At 39.0% G+C, this 27,173-nt stretch overlaps 1 protein-coding gene across 1 annotated transcript; it reads left to right on the top strand.

Annotated features, from left to right (window-relative positions):
* Positions 1 to 109: 109 nt before the first annotated feature.
* Positions 110 to 27,173, top strand: dgkab (diacylglycerol kinase, alpha b). The gene is made up of 26 exons (XM_073825535.1): positions 110 to 213; positions 444 to 520; positions 1,110 to 1,254; positions 1,377 to 1,451; positions 1,661 to 1,710; positions 1,892 to 1,966; positions 8,675 to 8,791; positions 8,916 to 9,033; positions 10,263 to 10,351; positions 16,260 to 16,370; positions 16,536 to 16,625; positions 16,786 to 16,869; positions 16,997 to 17,070; positions 17,191 to 17,265; positions 17,353 to 17,438; positions 19,227 to 19,237; positions 19,356 to 19,596; positions 19,646 to 19,785; positions 20,069 to 20,084; positions 20,972 to 21,132; positions 21,258 to 21,322; positions 21,455 to 21,545; positions 22,406 to 22,580; positions 22,937 to 23,057; positions 25,125 to 25,185; positions 26,434 to 27,173. The coding sequence occupies exons 1-26, from the start codon at positions 129 to 131 to the stop codon at positions 26,509 to 26,511; spliced, it is 2,511 nt and encodes an 836-aa protein (XP_073681636.1). The 5' UTR covers positions 110 to 128; the 3' UTR covers positions 26,512 to 27,173.

Here is a 27,173-nt window from a genome sequence, read left to right on the forward strand (position 1 = left end):
TTACAAAACGTTGCCACAAAAAAGGTCTGTGTTTATTACATGATTTCTTTCATAGCTGTACAGTACGTTTATGTATTCCTCATGTATATTGACCTCTCGCTGTCCTTATTTCTCAGGTTGACTGATTTATGGCAAACAAAATGGCCACAGAATCTGCTTTAGAAAATGAGATTAGCCCGGTTGACTTCATTCAGTTGCAGGAGTATATAGAATGTAAGTACCTTTCATAAACCACATCCAGAATATTAAGAGAAATATTGCTCATTTTCTTTATTGACTCATACATAATAGAATAACAAGATAAATCATGGCACAGACTTTGTAAGAATGTTATTTAGCTGATAAAAGATTTTGATTATTTATTTATTTGTTTGGTTTAATTTAACAATTCCTCTTTTTTTTTTCCTTTTGTTGTTGTTGTTTCTTTGTTTTGAATTTCTTAGACAGCAGGATAAAGGCGAAAGATGCAATGAAGGAATTTCATGCTGGTGGAAAGCTGGTCCACCACAGGTTTGGTGATGTAAGTTAACAATGACTTTCTAATGACTTTCTAATTTGTCCATTAAAAATATAATCATTGAAATGTTGTGTTTACATGTTTTATGGGGACATTCCATAGGCGTAATGGTTTTCATACTGTACAAACCGTATTTTCTATTGCCCTACACCTACCCTACACCTAAACCTAGCCCTCAGAGGAGATTGTGCACACTTTTACTTCCTCAAAAAAAACTCATTGTGCATGATTTATAAGCCTGTTTCCTCATGGGGACCTAATCAAAACATAATTAAAACCCCTCATGTTGTTCCAAACCTATATAACCTACTTTTTTCTATTTTTTTTTGTATTATAAAGAATGAGATCTGTTTTTGCTTATACAATAAAAATCAGTGGGATTCATTGTCTCAGGTTTGAAAAGGGATGACAGTCTTTCAGTCAATAAAGGATGACGGTTGTAAACTATACTTTTTTAATATATAGAATGCATAGGACAGAGACAGAGTTGGTGTTTTTTTCATAGTTTAAAATGCTGAATATGAATCTAAAATCAACCATATTTTTTACTTTTTTTTTTTTACACTTTCCCTTTGCATTTTCTCCACTGAAGCACATAGATGCAACTGGATTTTCTCTGTTCCTCAAGAATTATCTTGAGGTTGAAGATTTTCCAGCCGATCTCTGCCAACATCTCTACTGTTATTTCCAAAGATCTGAGCAGTCTTGTCCTGACCAAATTCCACACACCAAAGATGGTTATCTGCTGCTTCATTTTTAAGAAATCATCTTGAACTACATCATTTAAGTCTATTGTCTTTCCAACCTGTTCATACCCAAACTCTGTGAAAGATCTAACACATTCTTTGATCTCTTTCAGGTGGTGTCTCTCTTAAAGCTGTATTATGTTACTTTTCCATATTGGAGGATGGAAATCCACGAGATAAACTAGAGTGTAAGACATTCATTGAATTTAAATCTCTAGTAGATGATATTACTAATACCATGTGCTACTATGTACTAATACCATTTATAATGTAATAATGAATTGACTTACTTTTTAATAATCTAAATTATTATATAAACATGCCATTTGCATTTAAATGTCATTAAATAAAGTTGCAAAGTAGGCTTTTTATTAATCATATAACACCTCTTTTGCAGACACCTTCAAATTATATGACAAAGATGACAATGGACTTCTTGATAGCAAGGTAACAAGATGCATACATTTTCAATATGTCTATGTCTATGTCTATGTCTATATATTTCTGTGTAATGATCCCTCTTAATCCCCATTGTAGCTCACTTAGGTTAAAATTAGCCTACTAACATGTCCAGTGATCTCCTCTTAAAATGAATTATAATAATTTGTTTTGTGTGTTTGTTTAAAAGGAAGTTGACAAAATTGTTACACAGATGATGCAAGCTGCAGAATACCTTGGATGGGATGTGACAGAACTAAAGCCAGTAAGTTCATACGGTACATACAAGTAACTCTTTCAGAAGGTATAATGAGTTTGGAGAAATTACTTTTAAAGTTAGTTAGTGCCAGTGGTTAATCCCAGTGGTTAGTTCTAGACGTTCTGCCTTTTCTGTTACATAAAAAAGTCAAATCTTGTCATGCATAGTGTTTCAAAGCAGCATTACAGAGAAAAAAAATATTTCAGTGCCAATATCTGAAATTCATTTGACATGAATGAGTCTTTTCGGGAAATAAGATACAAGTTTCAGTCAATTCCATCAAAAGCAGTCTTTGATGATGACAAACTCTTCCACTGTTTAAGCTTTCATACAATAAATTAAAAAATACAATGTTTATTTAATTGTGAATTATTCATCTATCCATATGTTCTATACCCTTTTTTTACCTTTAATCAAAATCTTTATAGTCACCATATCATACCTTTATTTTTTCTATAACTGCTCTTTTCTTCTAATTGTCACACTGCCTCCGTTCTTTTTAAACAACATCCATCTGCCATATAAAATCCATTAAAGAAACTGATGTGTAAAATAAATCCCAGGTAATACCACATATTAACATGCATGGTGTTCAGTCTGTATTAAATGCAATAATAACCCAGCATAATTGAAACAGTTCTAAATCCCGACATAACTGATCATCAAACACTGAAAAGTCTCCCCCTTTTCTCATCATGCTCAAAAGCTCACACATTTTCCCCCTTAATTTAAGCATGTTACTTTCCCCATTACTGGTAAACTCATCCATGTCAGAATTTCTTTGTTGTTGGAAGGTTAAGGTTAAGTAAGGGATAATGTACAGGCAGCCGGTAGTTATCGCAGAAATAAGCCCCGACAGTGTGATCAGGACTTGTATCACACTGAAGGGGCTTATTTCGCGATAACTACAGGCTGCTTGTACATTATCCCGTTTATTACACGGCTACTTGCCACATAAGGAAAAAAACTGGACATGAATATGAATTTGAAACCTTTTATTGGCATATTTGTTTTAAATTAACATTTTTATCCTTCCGCGAAACGATATAGTACCACGTGACTAACATTCAAACTATGTACGTTAGTAAGACAATTTAAATAGATTAATGTCGAAATTTTCCATTGTTAATCCATTGTTAATTGGTTGTCCAGTGTTTGTCACAAGATGGCGCCAAACGGTAATCTTTGTTGGCACGGAGGGATTTTAAACATACAAGTAGTACCGGCTATGCGTTATTACTTTGGAGCGGTGATTATTTGAAAAGAACGAACCTACAAATGTCTCAACTGACCAATGAGAATCGAGCATTCCAAAGAGCCGTGTAATAAGTGATGTTAATAGCTGTACATAAAAGCCTCATTATTTCTTAATCAGGCATAGAACAATAGATGGGGTGGTTTGCTCTTTCAAAAATTTTAAGTGTGTAAAAACATGTACAGTTGAAGTCAAAAGTTTACATATATACCTTGCAGAATCTGCAAAATGTTTATTATTTTACTAAATAAGAGGGATCATACAAAATGCATGTTATTTTTTATTTAGTACTGACCTGAATAAGATATTTCACATAAAAGACGTTTACATATAGTCCACAAGAGAAGATAATGGTTGAATTTATAAAAATGGCCTAATGATAAAAATATATACACTTGATTCTTAAAGGGATAGTTCACCCAAAAATGAAAATTTGATGTTTATCTGCCTACCCCCAGGGCATCCAAGATGTAGGTGACTTTGTTTCTTCAGTAGAACACAAACAAAGATTTTTAACTCAAACTGTTGCAGTCTGTCAGTCATATAATGGCAGTGAATGGGCACCAAACCCTTGAAAGTAAAAAAAAACATGCACAGAAAAATTCAAATTACACCCTGCGGCTCGTGACAATACATTGATGTCCTAAGACACGAAACGATCGTTTTTTTGGAAGAAGCTAAACAGTATTTATATCATTTTTTTTACCTTTGATACACAGTAATATCCAACTGTCCTGAGCGTGAGCTCAGTATCCGGCGTGTTACCTGTGTATGCGCTCTGGCGTAGTATATGCAAACACACGAAGGGAAAATCGGTGAAAAGTCAACAGTCCCAGATGAGTTTGCGCAAGCAAACGTAAACTTTTAGCTTTAAATTGGTTTGAACAATCAGGATAAGCGCAAGTAATTACCATTCGGAATAGCCGCTATACCCACAAACTCTGTGCACTGTATAAACAATGAGTGTCGTATACATTCGACAGATCGCTTCCACCGATTGCGTATACTACGCCAGAGAGCATACACATGTAACGAGCCGGATGCTGAGCTCACGCTCAGGACAGTTGGATATTGCTGTGTATCAAAGCTGAAAAAAAAATTATATAAATATTGTTCAGTTTCTCACAAAAAACTATCGTTTCATGTCTTAGGACATCAATATATCACGAGTCGCAGGGTTTAATTTGGATTTGTCTGTGCATGTTTTTTTTTACTTTCAAAGGTTTGGTGCCCATTCACTGCCATTATATGACTAACAGACTGCAATGGTTTGAGTTAAAAATCTTCGTTTGTGTTCTACTGTAGAAACAAAGTCACATACATCTTGGATAAGAACACACACTCATTCTGTTCAAAAGTTTACACCCCGGCTCTTAATGCATAGTTTTTCCTTCTGAAGCATCAGTGAGTGTTTGATCCTTCTCTGATAATTGCATAGGAGTCCCTCAGTTGTCATCTGTGTGAAAAGATGGATCTCAAAATCAAGGGTTCAAATACACAATAATGCTGAAAAACCAAAGAATTTGTGGGACCTTGTAACCGTCCGCCTATATCAGGCAGGTCACACAGATAAACACGGGTCTATTCTCTTGTTTGAATGACACTTACATCTTCAAAGATTAAAATAAATAAATAAATAAATTTTACCCCTCAATTCATCCAACACTCTCTCCATAAGCCGTTGAAATGTAGCAGCGGCATTCTTGAGCCCATACGACATGTACTTAAATTGGAAGAGCCCTTTGGTGGTGATGAAGGCTGTCAAGGCCTTACTTTCTTCAGCCATGGCAACTTGCCAATAACCTGACCTTAAATCCAAGCAAGTAAACCAAGTGGCTCCCTCCAGTGACTCCAATATGCCGTGGATCAAAGGCATAGGATAGGCATCAAAGATGGTCTTTTTGTTAAGACGCCTATAATCCACGCAGAACCGGAACGTTCCATCTTCCTTTGGGACTAGAACGACCGGGGAAGACCAAGGCGAGAATGAGGGTTCGATGATTCCTTTCTCAAGCATCTTATCAACTTCTTCCTCAATGATACCCCTCTTCAGTGGAGAGACCCGATAGTCTCTGGATGTTACCGGTGTATCATCGGTGAGGGTGATTTTATGCCGGACGACCAAGGTATGACCAAGATTTTCTGAAGTAATAACTGGCCAAGCCGTAATTAACTCCCTTAATTCTTCAGAGTAGGTGGTCTCATGAGTTTTATATGGGTCAGACACTGAGTGTTCATAGTCTCAACTGACCAATCAGAACAGCACAGTACATATGGAGTGTAGCAGGTATCGGTAAACAAGAAGGGATTAGCGGCATACCCTTACCAGGTGGAAGCAGAGGCAAGAAGGGAAAATATTGGTAAACCTTTCCTCTTCTAATACCATATCTTCCTTGCTCCAAATCCACAACTACTCCAGCGAGCTTTAAGAAATCCAAGCCGAAGATCACAGGAAATGCCAAGTGGGAGTCTTCCATAATAAAAGCCCCCATCTCATATTCCTGTCCATGCCAACCAAAATTCATCAACTGGTGGTCCATGGAATGATGTATAGTTCCATCGGCCATGATAAACTTCTGGGAAGGCATTGCCTTAGATGTTTTAACTTCCCTATCATGCATCTTGTCCCACACACTCTTTTGGAGTAAGGTAAATGTACTGCCTGTATCCATAACCGCCTGTACCTCCCATCCATTCACCTTAATAGATACTCCCAGCAGAGAGGATATTGGATGGTGCTGGGTTATATTTATTCCAGCCAAGTGTTTGCAATGAGAAGTCTCAGAAGATTTCTTACCCTTATCTTTCCCATTACTACTTTCCACTTTTCTCCAATACTCCTTCGCCCCCATATAATCCTTTTCCACCAGAGCTCCTACCTTCACCAGCTGACTCACAGTATGTACGGTTCCCCTCCTGCCACCCTTGGATTTCACCCGGTTCACTAGTTCTTCTTCTGAAGCATCAGGTTTCCACTTTAAACATAAGGCACGGTAATTGTAAGCGAAATCCCTCAAACGTTGATTAGGTTGCTGTACCATTATCCTGAGCTTTTCCTCTACCTCAGAAAGATAGTCATCCGGCAGAAATGCATCCATTAATGCCCTCTTAAAGGATTCCCAGTCCCTAACCTTGCTTTTTTCAGCCTTCCACCAACTGAGAGCTGGTCCTTGCAAGACGGTGCTTAGGGTTCCTAAAAGTTCAAAGTTGGCAAGTGGTCGGACTTCCAAATAGTCCTCACACCTCTCTATGAAACTGAAGACATCTGCTGTCTCTCAGGATTCACCAAATGTAGGGAATTCAAGCCATACAGGAGGTCGAGTGCAAAATGAGGACGAGTCAGATAACACCACGGTATCAGGAGCTGTAGAAGGATCTAAAAGTTTAGAAGGTGAAACCTGATAGGTGGCATTCACAGAAGTCTGTGGTATAGGAGACTGTACTACAGGGGACCAGTCATGTTAAGTGGAAGCAGTCGGTCTATATTGCCTTCCCGTGGGAAAAGGGGTGCTAGTTGAATGTATGTGTTTAAGCTTATTCTCCCACTTCTCATCCTTCCTCAAAAAACAATCCATCACAGCTCTCTCTAACTTTGTCTAACTTAGTCAAACGATCATCCAAAGCTTGCCTAAAGGTAGCTTCACGGTTACATGTGCTATCCAAAGCTAGCTTAAAATCATGCTCAATAGTTTGAACCTTATCAGAAAGGGCCAACAAATCCTCCTTCAATTGTGAAACTTCAACTCGAATTCCTTGTTCACCCCCACCATCAGAATCAACATCATCAACATTTTGATCAACATCAGATATATACAGTGAACTAAGCAACGATGTTATTTGTTCAGTTGGATTGCGTCTGACTCTAAATTGCTCACAAGTATAATCAACTTCAATCCCTTCACTTGTGTCTGTATTGTGTACAACAGAATTAGTGTCCCTTTCCGTACCACTTATCTCATCCACAGTTGTGTATGTAGAATCCATGATAATAAATAAACCCACGAATAACAAATAAACCATGAACCAGTGCAAGTCAGAGAATCTGTCCCCGTACGGGCCACCAATATGTAACCGTCCGCCTATATCAGGCAGGTCACACAGATAAACACGGGTCTATTCTCTTGTTTGAATGACACTTACACTCTCAAATCTTCAAAAATTAAACAAAAAAAAAACCAACAACCAATATTTGCTGCCCAACCTCTCATATGTTATTTACAAAAGCACTACAAAAACACATTTTATACAAATATACAAATAGGACGTATCTGTGTAAAGTCCCAAACTCTGTGATAGTGTATGCAGATGTGAGAGAATCGGCCTCACCTTCAAATTGAAGTCCGTGAGCACAATCCAAATGAGCTGTTCCATATAAGTAATCCTCTGGGTCTCTACGAGTCCCGAGCGGGCGGTAAACCCCAGGAGATGAAACAACGACGAAAACAGTCTCTTAAAATCCACAAAGCGATCGCGAATAATCCAACCACAGATTGCCCAGGCAAACGCCGTCTCCACGCCCGTTCTGCTTCTTCGTGAACGCCGTCCTAGTACCCGATACCCCCCTACTGGTGTGACGGTATGATTTATATTTTGATGATCTCTTTTTTGGGGGCAGCCGTGTCCTAATGGTGAGAGAGTTGGGCTGGTAACCCAAAGGTTGCTGGTTCGATTCCCACACTGGCAGGAATTGAAGGTGGGGATTGTGAATGAACAGCGCTCTTTCCACCTTCAGTACCATGACTGAAGTGCTCTTGAGCAAGGCACTGAACCCCCAGTTGCTCCCCGGGCACTTGAGCAATGGCTGCCCACTGCTCCGGTGTGTGTTCACAGTGTGTGTGTGTGTGTGTGTGTGTGTGTGTGTGTGTTTGTTCACTTGTCACTGCTGTGTGTGTGCACTTGGATGGGTTAAATGCAGAGAGCCAATTTCGAGTATGGGTCACCATATTTGACAATACGTCACGACTTTCTTTTCATATAAGTGTGTACGTAAGGAAATGAACTTGCTCGCAAATACACCGTATCAAAATAAAAGCCTTAAGACAAATGAAGAAAGTTTTAATACAACTCCATGGCCATTTCACACATCTAATGAAATAGTTATAACAAAACACATTTATGTGGCAACGCTACAACCTGAAGGACTTTTCTGAAGAACAGCGGGCAGTTTAGCTGTTCAGGACAAACAAGGGACAAACTCATGAAATGTCTTTGTAGACTATCACTAACAAACAAACAAACAAAAAAAAACCACACATTTTTATATATTCAACTATTATCTTCTCTTGTGGACTATAATATGTAAACATATTTTATGTAAAATATCTTATTCAAGTCAGTACTAAATAAAAAATAACATGCATTTTGTAAGATCCCTCCTATTTTGGTGAAGTAATTAACATTTTGCAGATTCTGCAAATATGTAAATTCTTGACTTCAACTGTATATTTTTCCTTTTTTAGGTACTTAGAGACATGCTGAAAGCCATAGACATAGACAGCAGTGGTACTGTAACCCAACAAGAATGGATACAAGGTGGTTTGAACAACATTCCTCTACTGGTTCTGCTGGGATTAAAGGTAAATACTTTGTCAGAATGTACATGTAATCATGTAATGAGTTGTCATATTGTCATAAGATGTAGAACTCATTATGTTAGATGTTAGATATTAGATTTTTAATCTTTATTTTTTAAATCTTCAGGTAGCTGAAAAAGATGGCCAACATGTCTGGCGGCTGAAGAACTTCAGCAGGCCCACATATTGCTTTGTCTGTCAGAACATGATGTTAGGCTTACGAAAGCAGGGCTTGTCCTGCAATTGTGAGTTTAGCGATTATAATCTTCTTTTTTTTAATTCATGGGAACATTTATTTATCATCAGTGTACAACCTGAAGGCCTGTTCACACAGAGAATGGTAACTATAAAGACAACTACAAGACACTGTAACTATATTAGCATCCACACCAGCATTCTGTTAATTATTAGCTTGCTGAAGTTTTACCATCTGCAGCTTTAAATGCTTGAGCTTTTTAAAGCAAGATGGATTCCTATTGGCTAATAGTATTATTGAATAAATCATCATTTATTTAAAGTATATTTATTTCATACTAAGTATACTTTGAGTACACTTTTTTGGGGGGTGTTTTTCCATTTTTCTTTTGACAAGACAGTGGAGATATAACAGGAAGTGAGTGGGAGAGTGATTGGGAAAAGGTCCACAAAGCGGGATTCACCATATGTTGGCGCACTTCCCACAAGGCTGTCGGCACTGACCTTTAAGTTTACTTAACATATTTATTGACACATCACTTAAGACTTACTGATGTAAAATTATACATAAACTTTATTTGGAGTATTTCTTTATTGGAGAATGCATATTTTTAATATTATGCTTAAAATGTGTTTTAATATCACTATTAATATGGTCAAAGTAATATCAGTCTTTAAGTGTAAAGTGTACTTTAAGTATACTTGCAGTAGTTCCACTTAAGCAACAAAATTAGACCAGTTCAGTATACTGAAAGTACATTGGAAGGGTATTTTTATTAAGCACATAAATATGTAAATGTATTTGTAGTATACTTAGCACAAAGTAAATGTATTTCAAATACATTTTAGTATATTTTTTCACTAGGGTGTTCATCAGCTGGAAAAGTGATTCCAATGATTCCTCTATGCCGTTATCATTATAGCTGTAGACTTCACTATTCTTTTAAATTTAGAATTATATAGTCATCAGAACTATATCTTTATGGTTATCTCCAGTTATTGTCTTTGGTGTGAATGGGCCTATATACATATTCTCTCTTTTAACAGTTGTTTATATCCACAGTCCATTTCAAGAGCCCTAACCCTAACCCTAACCCTAACAGTACATTTGTTGTTTTTTGGCAAGTAACACTGTATATGTACAGGCTTGTCTTGTCTGATTTTAATAAGAATAATCTTGTCTAGTGTCTATGTATATTCTCTTACTTGTGGCTGTAGTGTTTTTTAATTTATTGACATTGTCAATGTTGCCCCACTTTTTTTTTTTATTGATTTCTAGTTTGCAAATACACCGTCCACAGCAGCTGTGCCAACAAAAACAGCACACCATGTGTCAGGACCTTTGTCAAGTCCAAAACCGAGATAGGGGTGAGAAAAAAAAAAAAAAAAAATCTGATGGTTTCACGTTTCATAAATTACATTGTACCATACAGTAACACCTGCATGGTAATATTTGCATCACATTATGTTCTACAGTAACATTTACTTGCTAATTATGTGTTAAATTTGTTCACAAAAGGCATTAATTAAATAGTTAACTCAAAAATTAAAATATCCTGGAAATATACTCACTCTCAGGCCATTCAAGATGTAGATATGTTTTTTCATGGGAACAGATTTGGAGAAATTCACTGGCTTACCAATGGATCCTTTGCAGCGAATGGGTGTTGTCAGAATGAGAGTCCAAATAGCTGATAAAAATATCACAATAATCCACAAGGAAGGTCTCTAGTCCATCAATTAACGTCTTGTGAAGCAAAAAGCTGCGTGTTTGTAAGAAACAAATCCATTAAAATCTCCAAATCTATTCTTATAAAGAAACAAACTCATCTACATCTTGAATGTCCTGAGGGTAAATTTTAAAGTAAGCACATTTTATTTTTTATTTGAACTATTTTTTTAATGCAAGTTAATGTCACAAGGAGGGAGTCGGAGAGATCAGAGAGCGAGTGAACAGTGTTTATTAACAATAGCAAAGGAACAAACTCTTCAGAGAAGAGCCATACACTCGCCAGCATGGAGAAAACACAGAAGAATCACTCAGCAGAGTAATCAACTCGCACGCTACCGTCAGCGTGGGGAGAGCAGCAGGCAGCCAGGAATTCCAGACCGAAACTCCAGAAGAGCTACAGAGAACCCGGCGAGTGCAAATAGTCCAACGTGAGTGCAGAGTCCAAAACGTGAAAGCAGTAATCCGAAGCTGGCAGAGAGGTGGACAACAGAGCTAAAACGGAGACAAGACAAGATTAACGAACCGACAACACGCCATGCAAACAACAGCCTAATAAAGGCAGCGCAAAACGAGCCGCAGCTGTAGCTACTGATTAGAGCGTGAGCTGCGGCTGCTAAGCAACGGACGCACACACACACACTAGACAGAGACGCAAAATGAACACACAGATCCATAAACCGTGACAGTACCCCTTCCCCTAGGAGCGCCTCCTGGCGCTCCCAGAGGAACCTACCTGGCGATTGTAATCATCGATAAGGGAGTGATCCAGTATGTCTCTTGCAGGAACCCAACTCCTCTCCTCAGGACCGTAACCCTCCCAGTCCACCAAGTACTGAAATCCTCGTCCCCTCCGCCTCGAGTCCAGAATACGTCTTACCGAATAGGTTGGTTCCCCATCTACGAGACGCGGCGGGGGGGGAACCGGGACAGGCGGGTTAATGGTTGAATGAAACACGGGCTTTAATTTGGATACATGAAACACCGGATGAATTCTCCTGTACGCCGGAGGAAGTTTGAGGCGGACTGCCACCGGACTAATAATCTTGGTGACAGTAAATGGGCCAATAAATCTGGGAGCAAGCTTATTACTGACGGAGCGAAGAGGAATATTCTTAGATGAAAGCCACACTTTTTGACCAACGACGTAGACGGGAGCCTTTGACCGGTGGCGATCGGCCTGGGCCTTGGTGCGCGCACCCATCTGGAGGAGGGTCTGTCTAGCCCTGCTCCAGGTGTGTCGGCACCTCTGGACAAAAGCGTGGGCAGAGGGAACCGCGACTTCGGATTCCATACTGGAAAAAACAGGTGGCTGGTATCCTAAACTACACTCAAATGGGGATAGGCCCGTGGCTGAGACTGGTAACGAGTTATGTGCGTACTCAACCCATGAAAGCTGCTGGCTCCAAGAGGAGGGGTTCTGAGAGACCAAACATCGCAACATGCGCTCCAAATCTTGGTTGGCCTTCTCGGTCTGACCGTTACTCTGAGGATGAAAGCCAGAAGAAAGACTAACAGTCGCCCCCAATAAACGACAAAACTCTCTCCAAAATTTGGAAACAAACTGAGGCCCCCTGTCAGAGACCACATCCATCGGGAGGCCATGAATGCGAAAAATGTGGTCAATGACAGCAACCGCTGTCTCTCTGGCAGAAGGTAATTTAGGCAGAGGAATGAAATGAGTTGCCTTCGAGAACCGGTCCACCACGGTCAAAACCACCGTGTTTCCCTGTGAGGGCGGGAGACCCGAAACAAAATCTAGCGAAATGTGGGACCAGGGTCTCGAAGGAACTGACAATGGTTGAAGGAGTCCAGCGGGGGGTCGATTGGAAGACTTAGAAACAGCGCAGACCGAACAAGCCAATACAAAAGAGCGAACGTCGCGAGCCATAGATGGCCACCAGAACCGTTGTTTAATTAAAAACATAGTTCGATTAACCCCAGGATGACAGGCTACCTTGGAACAATGACCCCATCGGATGACTTCGGACCTTAACCCCTCTGGCACAAACAAACGACCCGGTGGACCTCCGGGCGGAGGCGTTACCCCTTGGGAGGCCGTGCGGACCTTCGACTCGATCTCCCACGTGACCGCAGAAAAAAAAACCTTCTGTGGCACAATGGGCTCCGGACAGAATGAGCGCTCCAAATGATCAAAAATACGGGATAACGCATCTGGCTTGATGTTTTTAGAGCCTGGACGGTAAGAAATGGAAAAATCAAAGCGATCGAAAAAAAGGGCCCACCGGGCCTGCCTAGAGTTTAGTCTTTTAACAGATCTGATGTACTCAAGATTCTTGTGGTCAGTCCAAACGATAAAGGGAACCCCCGAACCCTCCAACCAATGACGCCACTCTTCCAAGGCAAGCTTGACTGCCAGCAGCTCTCTGTTACCAATATCATAATTTTGCTCGGCAGGTGATAAACGGTGAGAAAAATACGCGCAGGGATGCATCTTGTCGTCCGAGGAGGAGCGCTGGGATAACACCGCGCCAACCCCCACCTCTGACGCGTCAACCTCCACCACAAACTGCCGGGACGGATCAGGGGCAACAAGGATCGGGGCTGAAACAAAGCAGCTCTTGAGTTTAGCAAACGCAGCGTCAGCTGCGCTGGACCACCTGAACGGAGTCCTGGTGGAGGTTAAGGCGGTCAGAGGAGCGGCTAGCTGGCTGAAATTGCGAATGAACCGCCGGTAAAAATTGGCAAACCCCAGAAATCTCTGCAGGGCCTTGCGAGAATCCGGAGTTGGCCAATTCACCACAGCCTGAGTCTTGTCGGAATCCATGCGCACCCCCTCGGTCGAGACGATGTACCCCAAAAATGGAACAGACTGTGCATGAAAAACGCATTTCTCCGCCTTGACAAAAAGCCCATTCTCTAACAGCCTCTGAAGCACTCGTCTGACATGCTGAACATGTTCCTGGAGAGAATGAGAAAAAATCAGTATGTCATCCAGGTAGACATAAATAAACTGATCTACCATGTCTCTCAGCACGTCATTGACGAGTGCCTGGAAGACCGCAGGCGCGTTCGAAAGGCCAAAAGGAAGAACAAGATATTCAAAGTGCCCCCTGGGGGTATTAAAAGCAGTCTTCCACTCATCCCCCTCTCTTATGCGAACCAAATGATAAGCGTTACGGAGATCCAATTTCGTAAAAAAGGAGGCTCCCTGCAGACGCTCGAAAGCCGATGACATCAACGGCAAAGGATAAGTATTCTTCACCGTGATGTCATTCAACCCTCGATAGTCAATACAGGGACGAAGAGAGCCATCTTTCTTTTTCACGAAAAAGAACCCCGCGCCAGCTGGAGACGAAGAGGGGCGGATGATCTTGGCTGTTAGAGAATCAGAAATATATTTCTCCATAGCCTCCCTTTCTGGGGTAGAAAGCGAATATAATTTGCCCTTAGGCGGAGACGTACCTGGTAATAAGTCTATAGCACAGTCATAGGGACGATGCGGAGGTAGAGAAGCAGCTCGAGACTTACTGAACACTCCCTTCAGGTCAAGGTACTCACGTGGCACGTTAGACAGATCCAGGTGTTCATCCTGAAACACAGAACAAGACCCAGGAGAACATGCAGACAATAAACAAGAAGCATGACAATATTCACTCCAAGCCAACACAGAATTCATACACCAGTTTATATGGGGGTTATGAAGTACCAGCCAAGGGTGCCCCAAAACCACAGGAGCTGAAGGAGTGTCAATGAGAAGAAAGTCAATGTTCTCAGAGTGATTGCCTGAGGTGATGAGACTTAAAGAGACGGTCTGGGTGATGGAGGATAGAGGCTGACCATTCAGCGCAATCACAGAGATGGGCTGGGTGAGAGTAACCACAGGTATCATGAGACTGTGGGCGAGGCCAATGTCTAAAAAGTTACCCTCAGCACCAGAGTCCACTAAAGCCTCACAGTCATACGTCGATGAAAGTAATCTTAAACTAACAGGAAGATGCGTGGCTGAAAAAGAGGATTTGGTTAGTGTAATCCCACCCGTCAGTAACCTCTTACCTACTGGCGGGTGCTGGCTTTTACTGGACACTGCACGGCGATGTGACCGGCGGCTCCACAATATAAGCATAGTCCTCTTTCTCTACGTCTCTGCTTCTCTTGCTGTGAAAGACGGGACCGGCCCATTTGCATGGGCTCCGGCTCTGAAACAGAAAACACAGTCTCACCAGGAATCGCTGAAAAATGGCCCAAAGAGGAGGCCGGTAAGCCGCGAGGTGTCCGCGGGCCCCGTCTCTGCAGGCGGGAATCCACCCGGATAGCCAGGCTGATGAGGTCATCTACGCTGACCGGTAATTCCAATACATATATCTCGTCCTTGATTGAATCAGAAAGTCCGTGTAAAAACATGTCCCATTGCGCCTCAGAATTCCAGCCACACTCCGCAGCCAGCGTACGAAAATTAATAGAGTAATCGGTAACAGTCAGATCACCTTGACGTAACTCTGCAAGACGTCGTGCGGCTTCTCTGCCAGCAGCAGCGCGATCAAATACTTTCTTAAGCTCATCCGAGAAAGATTGAAATGAAGCACAGCATGGGAGTTTCTGCTCCCAAACGGTGGTTCCCCAACTGGCCGCCTTTCCCGAAAGGAGGGTTATAACGAAGGCGACTTTAGACTCCTCCGTAGGAAATGAAGAAGGTTGGAGAGATATGTACAAGGAACACTTGGCCAGAAACGAACGACATAATAAGGGCTCACCAGAGTAAAACACAGGAGGTGGAAGGCGGGGTTCGGCTACGCGAACAGTTTGATCCACTGGAACAGGTGGACCGGGTGTAAGTGAAGGTTGTGAGGTCGACGCTGTCTCCATCCTCAGTTGCTGGAGCTGTGTAGTCAGTCCAGAAACCTGAGTAATCAGAGTCTGGATAGCCCGGGAAGTGTTGAGACTCAGCTCCTCCTGTTGATCCAAACGCTGGTTGCTGTTAGTCAAAAAATCTCTTAATTCTGCCGCACTCGCTGAATCCATCATTGGTCGGTTCGTTCTGTCACAAGGAGGGAGTCGGAGAGATCAGAGAGCGAGTGAACAGTGTTTATTAACAATAGCAAAGGAACAAACTCTTCAGAGAAGAGCCATACACTCGCCAGCATGGAGAAAACACAGAAGAATCACTCAGCAGAGTAATCAACTCGCACGCTACCGTCAGCGTGGGGAGAGCAGCAGGCAGCCAGGAATTCCAGACCGAAACTCCAGAAGAGCTACAGAGAACCCGGCGAGTGCAAATAGTCCAACGTGAGTGCAGAGTCCAAAACGTGAAAGCAGTAATCCGAAGCTGGCAGAGAGGTGGACAACAGAGCTAAAACGGAGACAAGACAAGATTAACGAACCGACAACACGCCATGCAAACAACAGCCTAATAAAGGCAGCGCAAAACGAGCCGCAGCTGTAGCTACTGATTAGAGCGTGAGCTGCGGCTGCTAAGCAACGGACGCACACACACACACACACACAATAGACAGAGACGCAAAATGAACACACAGATCCATAAACCGTGACAGTTAATGCTTGGCCTGTTTTTTATTTCTTTACCAGTGTTCAGCTCATGATTGGATCAGTGCTGACTGTGAATCCAACAAATGTGAGATTTGCCACAAAAAGATTAAGATATTCACAGGAAAGAGCTGTGCATGGTGTCACCACATGGTGAGTGCAGATTTTTGTCCAGAGCTACCAGTATTATCAGGAAACATTTGACCTAAAGACTTAATTTAGTTGGTTAATTTATTTAGAGAGATCTGTTACCTTATACAGTACATTTTTAGATGCTGATGTTTTTTATTTATTTTTTGCTGGTGATGATGAATGTAGCGCCACAGTGACTGTGTTTCTCTGGGCTCATCACACTGTGACTGTGGACTATTACAGCATCACATCCTTCCACCATGGGCCATATGTGCTGTAAGCAACAACTAGAACAATATAAAATATTATTATTGTTTTTATTATTATTATTATTGTTGTTGTTGCTGCTGTTGATATATAGGCAGTTTTCCTATAGCTTTTATAGCATTTTGTATACAATAATTGTAGCACCCCCCCTCCCCATGTTCAATTATAGATGGATCTAGCTGACTCTAATTCGGGAAGCAGTCTTGGAGAAAGTTACCTGGCAAACATAAATTCAGATGGACACGTTCTGCAGGTAAGCAGACATTTATATTTAAACCATTCTTGAATTTAAATATAACTGTGTTTTTGTATGCATGTGCTTTAGTTAATTTATTTTCTATAACTGTCTATTTATACATTTATTTACTTTGTCTATTTAGATATTTCCTGTGAAGGACACACACCCTCTCTTGGTGTTTGTAAATCCAAAGAGTGGCGGAAAACAGGGAAAGAGGTTATGCCCTCTATCGACTTTTTGAAGAACTGTTTGTTAAAACAACTACTAATTGTTTACATAGTTTGCATACATTTTATTACATAATATGACTTAATGTCTTTATCTGGTTTGTTGTAGAGTGTTGAGGAAGTTTCAGTACCTCCTGAACCCAAGACAGGTATACAATCTTGACAATGGGGGACCAAATCCAGGGTACGTTTTTATAATTAGTGTGAACAAACACAATTATGAATACAGTACAAAAACACATGTGTATCTATGAATGTGAATGCGTTTCAGGCTCCAGTTCTTTCAAAATCTTCTTAAATACAGAATCCTGGTTTGCGGAGGAGATGGCACTGTTGGGTGGATATTGGATGCTATTGGTGAGAAATACAAAGTTATGCACAGTTATCCAAATATTTGTTTGTAAAGGGTGTTCTTGCATGTTCACTTTGTAAACACTGGGTCGGTACTTCTGCAGCGATGTAGGGCGATTTTGAAGTTGGAGGGAAAAAAATGAGATGGGAGTTTTTAGTCATAACCTGGAATACACAGTTCACACAGAGCTAAACAAGATGAGCATTTGAGGTTAAAAAGTATATAAATTGTCCATTTTGTTAGAAAATAACTGATCGTTTTGCTAGATAAGACCCTTCTTCATCGACTGGGATCATTTAGAGCCCTTTGAAGTTAAATTTAAACTGCATTTTGGAAGTTCAAACTCGGAGGCACCATAGAAGTCCACTATATGGAGAGAAATCCTGAAATATTTTCCTCAAAAAACATAATTTCTTTACGACTGAAGAAAGAAAGACATGATAATCTTGGATGACAAGGGGGTGAGTAAATTATCTGTAAATTTTTTGTTTTGAAAGTGAACTTCTCCTTTGAAACCTATACCCATTTGTTTACTCAGCTTTTGTTATTTTGAAGAATGTTAGTAACCAAACATTTGATGACCCCCATTGACTTCCATAGTATATATATTTTTTTTTTTTTCATTTTTTTGGACGTCAATAGGGACCAACAACAGTTTGGTTACAGCAATTCTTTGTGCCTCAGAATAAAATGAATGTGTTTTTTTCTTTTTCGAGTGTGAGCTCCATATTCTCCTATACTATACTATATCAAAAAACAAAAGCCTGATGTTTAAAATATTTTTCTAAAGGTTCAGTCTGTTTCAAAAATTCAATTTCATATGTCAAGCTCTAAAGAGAAATAAGAAGTAAAACCAAGAAATAGATTGCAAAAATAAAGTGTATATCATACTGATTAAACAAATCAAATACTTTCCTGGGTTAAGAACTGTTTTAAAACTTTGCATTTGTGAATAAGATATTTTAATATAGGAAATAAACAATTTATAACAAAGTCTACACTTTATGTCCTCCAAATGTTCTCCAAATTTGGCAAGTGTTTGAATCCACATTAAATTTTAATATTAGAAATTCTGTAGCAGAGTAAATATCATAATTTTAAATCACACTTTGGTTTAAAAGCATAACCCCACACTTTGGTTTAAAAGCATTTGCATTACAGCATAACCCCCTTGGTTTCACAGACAAAGTTTAAGACTAATCTCAGACTAAAATGCATGTCTGTGCTGTTTTAACTTTAATGAACTAGCATTGACTGTTCTTAAAATATGTTGGTGCCATTGTTGTGTCTCAAGATGCACACAAGTGATGTTATTTTCTAAGGCACAGTTATAAAAGATACTTAAATGTCCTAATTGAACTATGGCCTAATCCTGGCTTAACCTAAACCCTGTATGTGAAACCAGGTCAACATGTTAAATACTAACATGTACTACATGTTCAAGTTTTGACAAAATAAAACTCACATTTCAAAGTGATATGAGTCAAAATGACAAATAAGCATTATATCTGCACCATGAATAATTCTAGATACCTCATTATCTGAATTGGTTTTATTTTTTAGAATGCAAATTACATAATTTTCAGTCAACCAGTTTACATTACAATTTACAACAGTACAAAAATTCAGTCCATTTTCCATTGGTCTGAACACAAACATTAGACAGTCTGAATGAATGCAAATACATTCTTTGAAAGGTGGTGACACTTATCTGAAGAGCAGAATAGAGCTTTTCTCCTGGTAAATGCTGTACACAAAGAAGTGCTGTGCCTATAAACCTGAATTTATTACAGATTACATAGAGGTAAATTGAAGAGAAAATGTCATCAGACTTTCCTTAAAAAAGTTGGTTTCCTTCAGAAATACATTTATACTTTAATTCATATATACATTTGCTACTGCTCCCATCATTGTCCACCCAGACCCAGAACTTTTATACCACGTACACTAATGGAGTCAGAGTGGTACTCTCTCAGCAACAGGGGGATTCCGCACAGCTTCACTCATGCACCTTCTACAGGAAGATGACCCCAGTAGAGGAGAACTATGATACTGGCAACCCTCGACGACTCAAGGATTCCAATTATCCTTTTGAGGTGATAACAGACCATCGCAACCTGGAAAACCTAGGAGAAGCTCTGTGGCTGAACATTCACAAGTTCTGTGGGATCTGTTTTTCATAAGATTAAATTCCATTTCAGCTACTTTTCAGGGTCCAAGAATACCAAGGCAGATGCCCTCTCTCAGCTCTTCACTCCAGCATCAACACCTGCAGAATTTGAAACCATACATCCTCATTCCCTCATGGCCAAAGTCACACCTGCGGAGCCTGTTTTGCTTGGTTGTCCAAAGGTATTGACTTACATCCCATCAGCATTCAGACTCTGTCCACTCCTCCCTGAGCTCCGGTGACTCCGACCAACAGCAGACCCTCTTACTCCTTCAAAATTGTTACTAGTGGCCCAAGATGTCACAGGATGTCCAGGGCTTCATTAAAGGATGCGCCAACTGCACCATGTCAAAGAATCCACTTTATCTCTCAGTTGGCAAGCTACTTCCACTCCCACTTCCACTACCCCTGCTCACACCTAGGAGTGGATTTTATTACCATTCTGTTTGTCTATGCTGTCTGTAGGATCCTGGACTCTCAGGTACCTGATCGACTGGGAAGGTTAAGGTCCTGAAGAGAGTTCCTAGGTACCTTGAGGTGACATTCTGGATTCGACTCTATACTGAACAACTTCTACATGGTTTATCCATCTCACCCTGCACTGCATGAACAGAGTCGGCTCAGAAATCGGAGGTTTCCTCTGGAGTTACAGTCCACACTTCCTTCACCTTCACCAGAGTACTTAGCAACACATTTTACCAATGAAGTGCACAAGCAAGTGCATAGACTTGTTCATCATCTGGACTTTATTGTGCACACAACATTACAGACTTTCTCCTGTTGGACTTTCCTGTTATCTTGCATCTTAGTCATCCAGTCTTCTAATTCTCCAGTCATCCTATCTCTGTGTTCCTGTTGCCTTGTTAAGTCCACTTGAGTATTCCAGTTATGTTCTTCGTGTTGCCATTTCCATCTGCAAAGACATCTGCACTGCCTTTGTTCATCTCACCACTGTTCAGTACTAACCGTTCTGTTTTCACCTTTTCTGTTTTGTTTCAATAAAGTGCCGCCCTACATTTTCTCTTTTCAGTAAGCTGTTACACTCAGATGTACATCTGAGTCTCTCAGGTGAGTCTCTTCTTCAACAGCCTAGTCCATGACTATTGTCTGCATCAGCTGAGATATTTCCATGGCTCACTTCATGCTGCTAATGTATGATGTACAGGTTAAATGTTACACTGAGCAAGTTGTTCCATCATAGCCACTGCTATGTTACGACAGCCTGTGTTCTAAGTACTAATAATAACAATTAAAATGTTAACTTTAAAACTTTTAGTGTTACTTTTAATTTTAGTGTTACTATGTTTGTTTTTTGAGGTTTAACTTGTTTAATTTAAATTTTATTCTCATACATGTTGGATTAAACAGGATATGAAGGCACTGATCTGACAGAAATCATTAAGCAGATTGAAGAGAGCACATTGGTACAGATGGATCGCTGGAGTTTGCAAGTTATTCCAGTGGATATGGCAGATGAGGGTGACCCAGTGCCTAATGACATTATCAACAACTATTTCTCTGTTGGTGTGGTGAGTGCCTTTTAATTTCCTCTCTATGTATTTTGAGTCATTTGGCTCTTTAAATGGAGGGACTCTTTCTGTAATTGGCAGCTATATTGTATTTGTGTCAATAATTTTGGTGATTCCTTCAACAGGATGCATCTATAGCACACCAGTTTCATGTGATGAGAGAAAAACATCCACAGAAGTTCAACAGTAGGTCAGGATCTGAAATGTGTTTGGTACACTGTGTTGTGTTTTGACAATGTTATTGCTTGACAATGCTATTGTTGCAGTTATTGCTTTGTTTAAATCTATGTGTCCTACATTTATTTGTTTTATGACATGGAAGAACCAGAAATAAGCTGTGGTATTTTCAACTTGCAACATCTGAGACTATTTCAGCTTCCTGCCGGAACCTCAAGGAATGTCTCACTATTGAGGTAAATGATTTTAAAATGATTATGTTCAATAGTTGGACAAGATTTTCATTCACTGTTCTCATAAAGTCTACAAAAAAGCTATTAAATGTTTTCACCATTATTGCCTAGAAAAAAACAAGATGATTTAACACACCTTGTTTGCAGGTCACATATTATTTTAGTAGAAACCTTCCATCAAATAACATACCAGAGCTTATTTAACCTTATAAAGCCTACTGTGTTATATTTAATATGCACATTTCTAAGGCATTTAATTTAATTTAATTTAATTTAATTATTTTTTAGCAAGTAAAATGCCTTTCAGTATAATTGTAAAAATATATATATGTGACCCTGGACCACAAAACTAGTCATAAGTAGCACAATATATTTGCAGCAATAGCCAACTAAAACATTGTATTGGTCAAAACTGTTGATTTTTCTTTTGTGCCAAAAATCACTAGCATATTAAGTAAAGGTCATGTTCCTTGAAGATATTTTCTAAACGTCCTACCATAAATATATCAAAACTTAATTTGGACAACTTTAAAGGTGATTTTCTCAATATTTAGATTTCATCTAACTTGTTTTAAACTTACCATCAACCAAGCCATATAAGCCATTAAATGCATTACACGTTACATCAAACCAGGGTTTCACAAACTGGGCTTAATATAAGGACTACAGTGGGTTTGTGAGTTGATAAAAAGCTAATTAATTAAATCATAAAAATGTAAAATAAAACTAATTTTAATACTTAAACACTAAAATTTGAAATATTTAATTTGTTTACCTGCGTGTCAGTGTGACTATTAAATGAATAAGTGAAATATAGTCGAAGCGAATGATATTGATGAACTGTAGTGTAACTTTCACTCTAGTGTTGTGGAGTTCCAGTTGATCTGAGCAGACTTTCATTGGAGGGCATTGCTGTCCTGAACATTCCCAGCATGCACGGTGGTTCAAACCTGTGGGGAGAAACAAAAAGTGCTGAAAAGCTAAAGAAGTGGGAAGAGGTCACTGTTGATCCTGATGCTCTTAAAATGTGCTCACAGGGTAAGCAAATGCTCATTACAATTTTAAAAAATACATTACCAACAATAGGTTATATGTTAACCATTATTTGTTCACATTCATAAATGCTATAGTTGCTATGCGTTTGTTGAGAGTAAAATAAATGTGACTTCAGCTGAAAAGGAGAGTTGTTTCAGAGCACGTTATTACATATTAAAGTAGAAAAAACATTTCTCTTTGAAATAACATGAACCAGTGATTTCACAGTAACACCACGAATGTCTTTTAATAAAGTAAATAGGGTCAGTATTATATTTTGATGATGCCCTTGTTGGCAAAATGTCAGTGTCATTCATTTTGATATAGTCTTTTGCAATAAATGCTATTTATACTCGTAGACATGAATGATAAACTCCTGGAGGTTGTTGGGCTGGAGAGTGTTGTGGAAATGGGTCAGATTTACACTGGCTTGAAGCGTAAAGCACATCGTCTGCTTCAGGCTGCTCACATCACTATCAGGTAATAGGAGGGTCCATATAGGCCATAATTTTTGAAAAGCCTCTTACAAACACTAGTGAAATTAACACTTTGATCAGTGTTAATGAAATTCATTCATATGCATTACTGAAAAGCCTTACAAACGCTAGTGTAAAATTAAGAGATTGATCAACATTGGTGAAATTCTTTCATATGGATTACTGGAAAACCTCTTACAAACATTATTGATATGAACACATCAACTTAAAACTCATTAATAGGTAATCACTGTAAAGTCTCTTACAAATAATAATGGAAAAATATATAATTTAGTGAAATTCATATGCATTACTGAAAAACCTTTTACAAACTAGTGAAATAAACATTTATCAATGTTAGTGAAATTATTTTATGTGCATTATAAAAACCTTTTACAAACACTAGTGGAGATAAATGAACTTTAGTTAAATGCATTTATATGCATTACTGAAAAAACATTCTCCGATCTGATATATGATGTTAAATGCTCATTAAGAGAAGTTGTGTCCCTCTACAAAAAATAAAATTTAAAGGTTCCATAGAATGGAAAACTGTGCTTAGCTTGGCATAGTTGAATAATAACAGTTCAGTCATGGACATGACATACCATGAGTCTCAAACACCACCATTTTCTCCTTCTTATATAAATCTGGTGTTTGCAAAAGACCACCGAAAAATAGGTCAATTCCAACATAACACCGACTATTACGCAATAGTCCCGATCGTTAATAGTTACGCCCCCAACATTTGCATAGCCCAATCATCAGTAACGGCAGTACATCAGTAAAACCACTGAAGGGACATGGTTAGCTTAATTCTAGCGGTAGCCTGTACATAAGATTTTACTTACCACATAAACGGAGAGATGAGTGCACTGATGATGGCCAATAATTTACAGATCCTGAGCATCATTAAAGCATCAAAACTTGTGTGGTAAGTCCTTCTTACGTTATACTACTTCGCTGCAGTGTAACGTTATACAGAGCACATGCGATCACAGTAGAGAGAGTAAAATGTCAGCGGATTCAAAACGGCAGATTCAACAAACCGCATATTAAAAGCAGCTAGAGTTAAATAAATGAAGCGGCCGTAATTAAATATATATTTCCTCCATGTGTTTCCTTACAGCTGTGTGAGCATGCCGCTCTGTGAGACAGCCAATCAGAGCAGAGCTCCTCATTATTATGCAGGGACCTTCCAAATAAGGCAATAACAGAGCATTTCATTCTAGGGACAAATCCTAGGGTTGTAAATGGACCTGTAAAAGCAGATTTTTTGCCCTTTCCTATGCCATATACCTTCTTTGTAGATATCAGAGAACAATTTAAAATATTGTTTCAATGCATTCTATGGCACCTTTAAAATATTTCCAAAGCATATATAGCACAGTACACTTTTAAAAATAAAGGTGCTTCACGATGCCATAGAAAAACGTTTTTGTCTAAATAGTTCCATAAAGAATCTTTAACATCTGAAAAACCTTTCTTTGTGGTGAAAGAAGGTTCTTCAGATTATAAAAAGATAAGAAAGAGATGGTTCTTTAAAGAACCTTTGACTGAATGGTTCTTTGTGGAACCAAAAATGGTTCTTCTATGGCATCACTGTGAAGAACCTTTTAAAGCACCTTTATTTTTAAGAGTGTAGACATACTAGTAGCATACTATGTGAATGAAAAATGCTTAAAATTCTATACTAAAAGTTCTATAAATAACTTCAGACAGCTCTTAAGCCTTAACCAACAGGTGTGCCCGAGGAGTTTGTGAGCCCTACACGGCAAATAAAATGGAAGTGTGGCCACAGCTTCCTTTTTCTTAAAATAAGCTTTTATCAACCACTGAAATCTTAATTTTTTCAGTAATGTACATTAATAAATTTTAATTACATTGATCAGTGTGTTCATTTAACTGATGTTGTATTTCATTAAATGTGTTTACTATATACTGTACATTTTCCCACTCATTTGAATAAGCAAGTGAAGCTAAAATAAACATTATAGATTTCAAGTTATTTGAATATTGTATGTTGAGCTGCAATACATGATACAACATTGCTTTTTCTTCTTTCCTGTAGAACATCTAAAACTCTGCCCATGCAGATTGATGGAGAACCGTGGATGCAGCCTCCATGTACGGTAAGTGTGCTGTTTGGAAAACAGTTGATGATCTGTAAAGATGTCATCAGTATTATTTTGTTTACAGTGATTTCTCATTAATTGAAATGTTTCATCATGCATCAGTTGTAGGGTGTTATGAATGTGCGTGTCATGTATATAGTGGTTGTAAGGAGATGCACGTTAAAGAATAATTTCCAAAGAACAACACTAACCACATTTACTTAAGAAAAAAACGACCTGAACCAGGGGTATAAATAGGCTAGTCTATAGCTAGCTATGAATTAAAATATATTATATAGGACAGGGGTACCCAACCCTGTTCCTGGAGACCTACCTTCCTGCAGAGTTTAGTTCCAACCCTGATCAAACACACCTGTCTGTAATTATCAAGTGCTCTTTCAGATCCTGATTAGTTGATTCAGGTGTGTTTGATCAGGGTTGCAGCTGAACTCTGCAGGAAGGTAGATCTCCAGGAACAGGGTTGAGCACCCCTGATATAGGGTGCTTTGACAGATGGCTTAGCCTCCATGCTGATTTCTGTGAAGTGATATTTACTGTAGCTACAGTATCTCACAAAAGTGAGTATACCCCTCACATTTCAGCAACCATTTTAATATATTCTCAAGGGACAATACTATAGAAATGAAACTTGGATATATTTTAGAGTAGTCAATGTGCAGCTTGTATAGCAGTATAGATTTAGTGTCCCTTGAAAATTACTCAACCTGTATGTTATTGTCAAAATAGCTGGCAACAAAAGTGAGTACACCCTAAGTGAACTTGTCCAAAGTGTCAATATTTTGTGTTAGCACCATTGTTATCTGCCACTGCCTTTAACATCCTGGGAATGGAATTGACCAGAGCTGCACAGGTTGGGCTTTCTTGTGAGCCACCTTCAGATGAGGCTTGCTTCTGAGATGATACCTATGCAAACTGACTTGTTGCAGTGTGTAGCGTATGGCCTGAGCACTGACAAGCTGACCTTCTACTTCTGCAACCTTTAAAGCAATGCTGGCAGCACTCATGCATCTGTTTTTTGAAGTCAGGTTCTGCACCTGACGCACAGAAGGAGTTCTCAACTTTGTTGATCGACCCTTGCAAGGCCTGTTCCGAATAAAACCCATCTTGGAAAACCACTGTAGTGTAACTCGGTTTCAGGGTGTTACTGAACCTCTGGGTGTAATGCGAGGGGTGTACTCACTTTTGTGAGATACTGTATATGTACTTCCTAATTTACATCAGTTTTATTTGCCTTTCTGTCTGTAGATCCACATCACACACAAAAACCAGGCTAATATGTTGATGGCTCCTTCTGCTAAATCACTGGGATGCTTCTCCAAGTAAAACAGAAGCTTGAAAATCATACCACAGAAGATAAAGTAAATAATAAATTAGTAATTTTTAAGTATACATTTTGTAATTTAACACTGTATATTGTACTATAATAGTGAACCTTTTACTTTTAATATAATGAGATTGATTAACTTTTTTCTTGTCTTTCTTGCGCTAGAGTTATGTAGTGATAATTTGTTTGGCAAATAAATTATGTATTTCCTGTTAGTTAAGAATTCTATTTTACAGAAATAGTCCTAGTATCTCACAACATGAGATTATGTTTTTGTGATTAACACTTTACAACAAAGTTGTATACATTTTTCCAAACATTGTTTCATCTTGTTTGACGTTAATTTATAGTTATAATTTTATTCTTTATTTTATTTGATTTAGATGTTAGTTCAGTATGCTACATAACTTCATTATTATTCAAATCTTTACATGTTAATATTTAAAAAAGCTTTAAAGTAGGCTCATTGTTAGATCATGTTAACTATTGTGCAATGTTCATGTACACACAACCTTGTAGTCGTGAAACTGATACACTGAATAAGCAATTATATGATGCTTCCATATATTGTACATGTGAAATGTGAAAAATAATGTGAAAAACATTTTTTAAATGTTTAGGGAAATTAAGATTAAAAAAATAAAAATTCTACACAACACTA

The sequence above is a fragment of the Garra rufa genome, chromosome 20 (genome assembly GCF_049309525.1).
Source record: "Garra rufa chromosome 20, GarRuf1.0, whole genome shotgun sequence".
NCBI classification, from domain to species: Eukaryota; Metazoa; Chordata; class Actinopteri; order Cypriniformes; family Cyprinidae; genus Garra; species Garra rufa.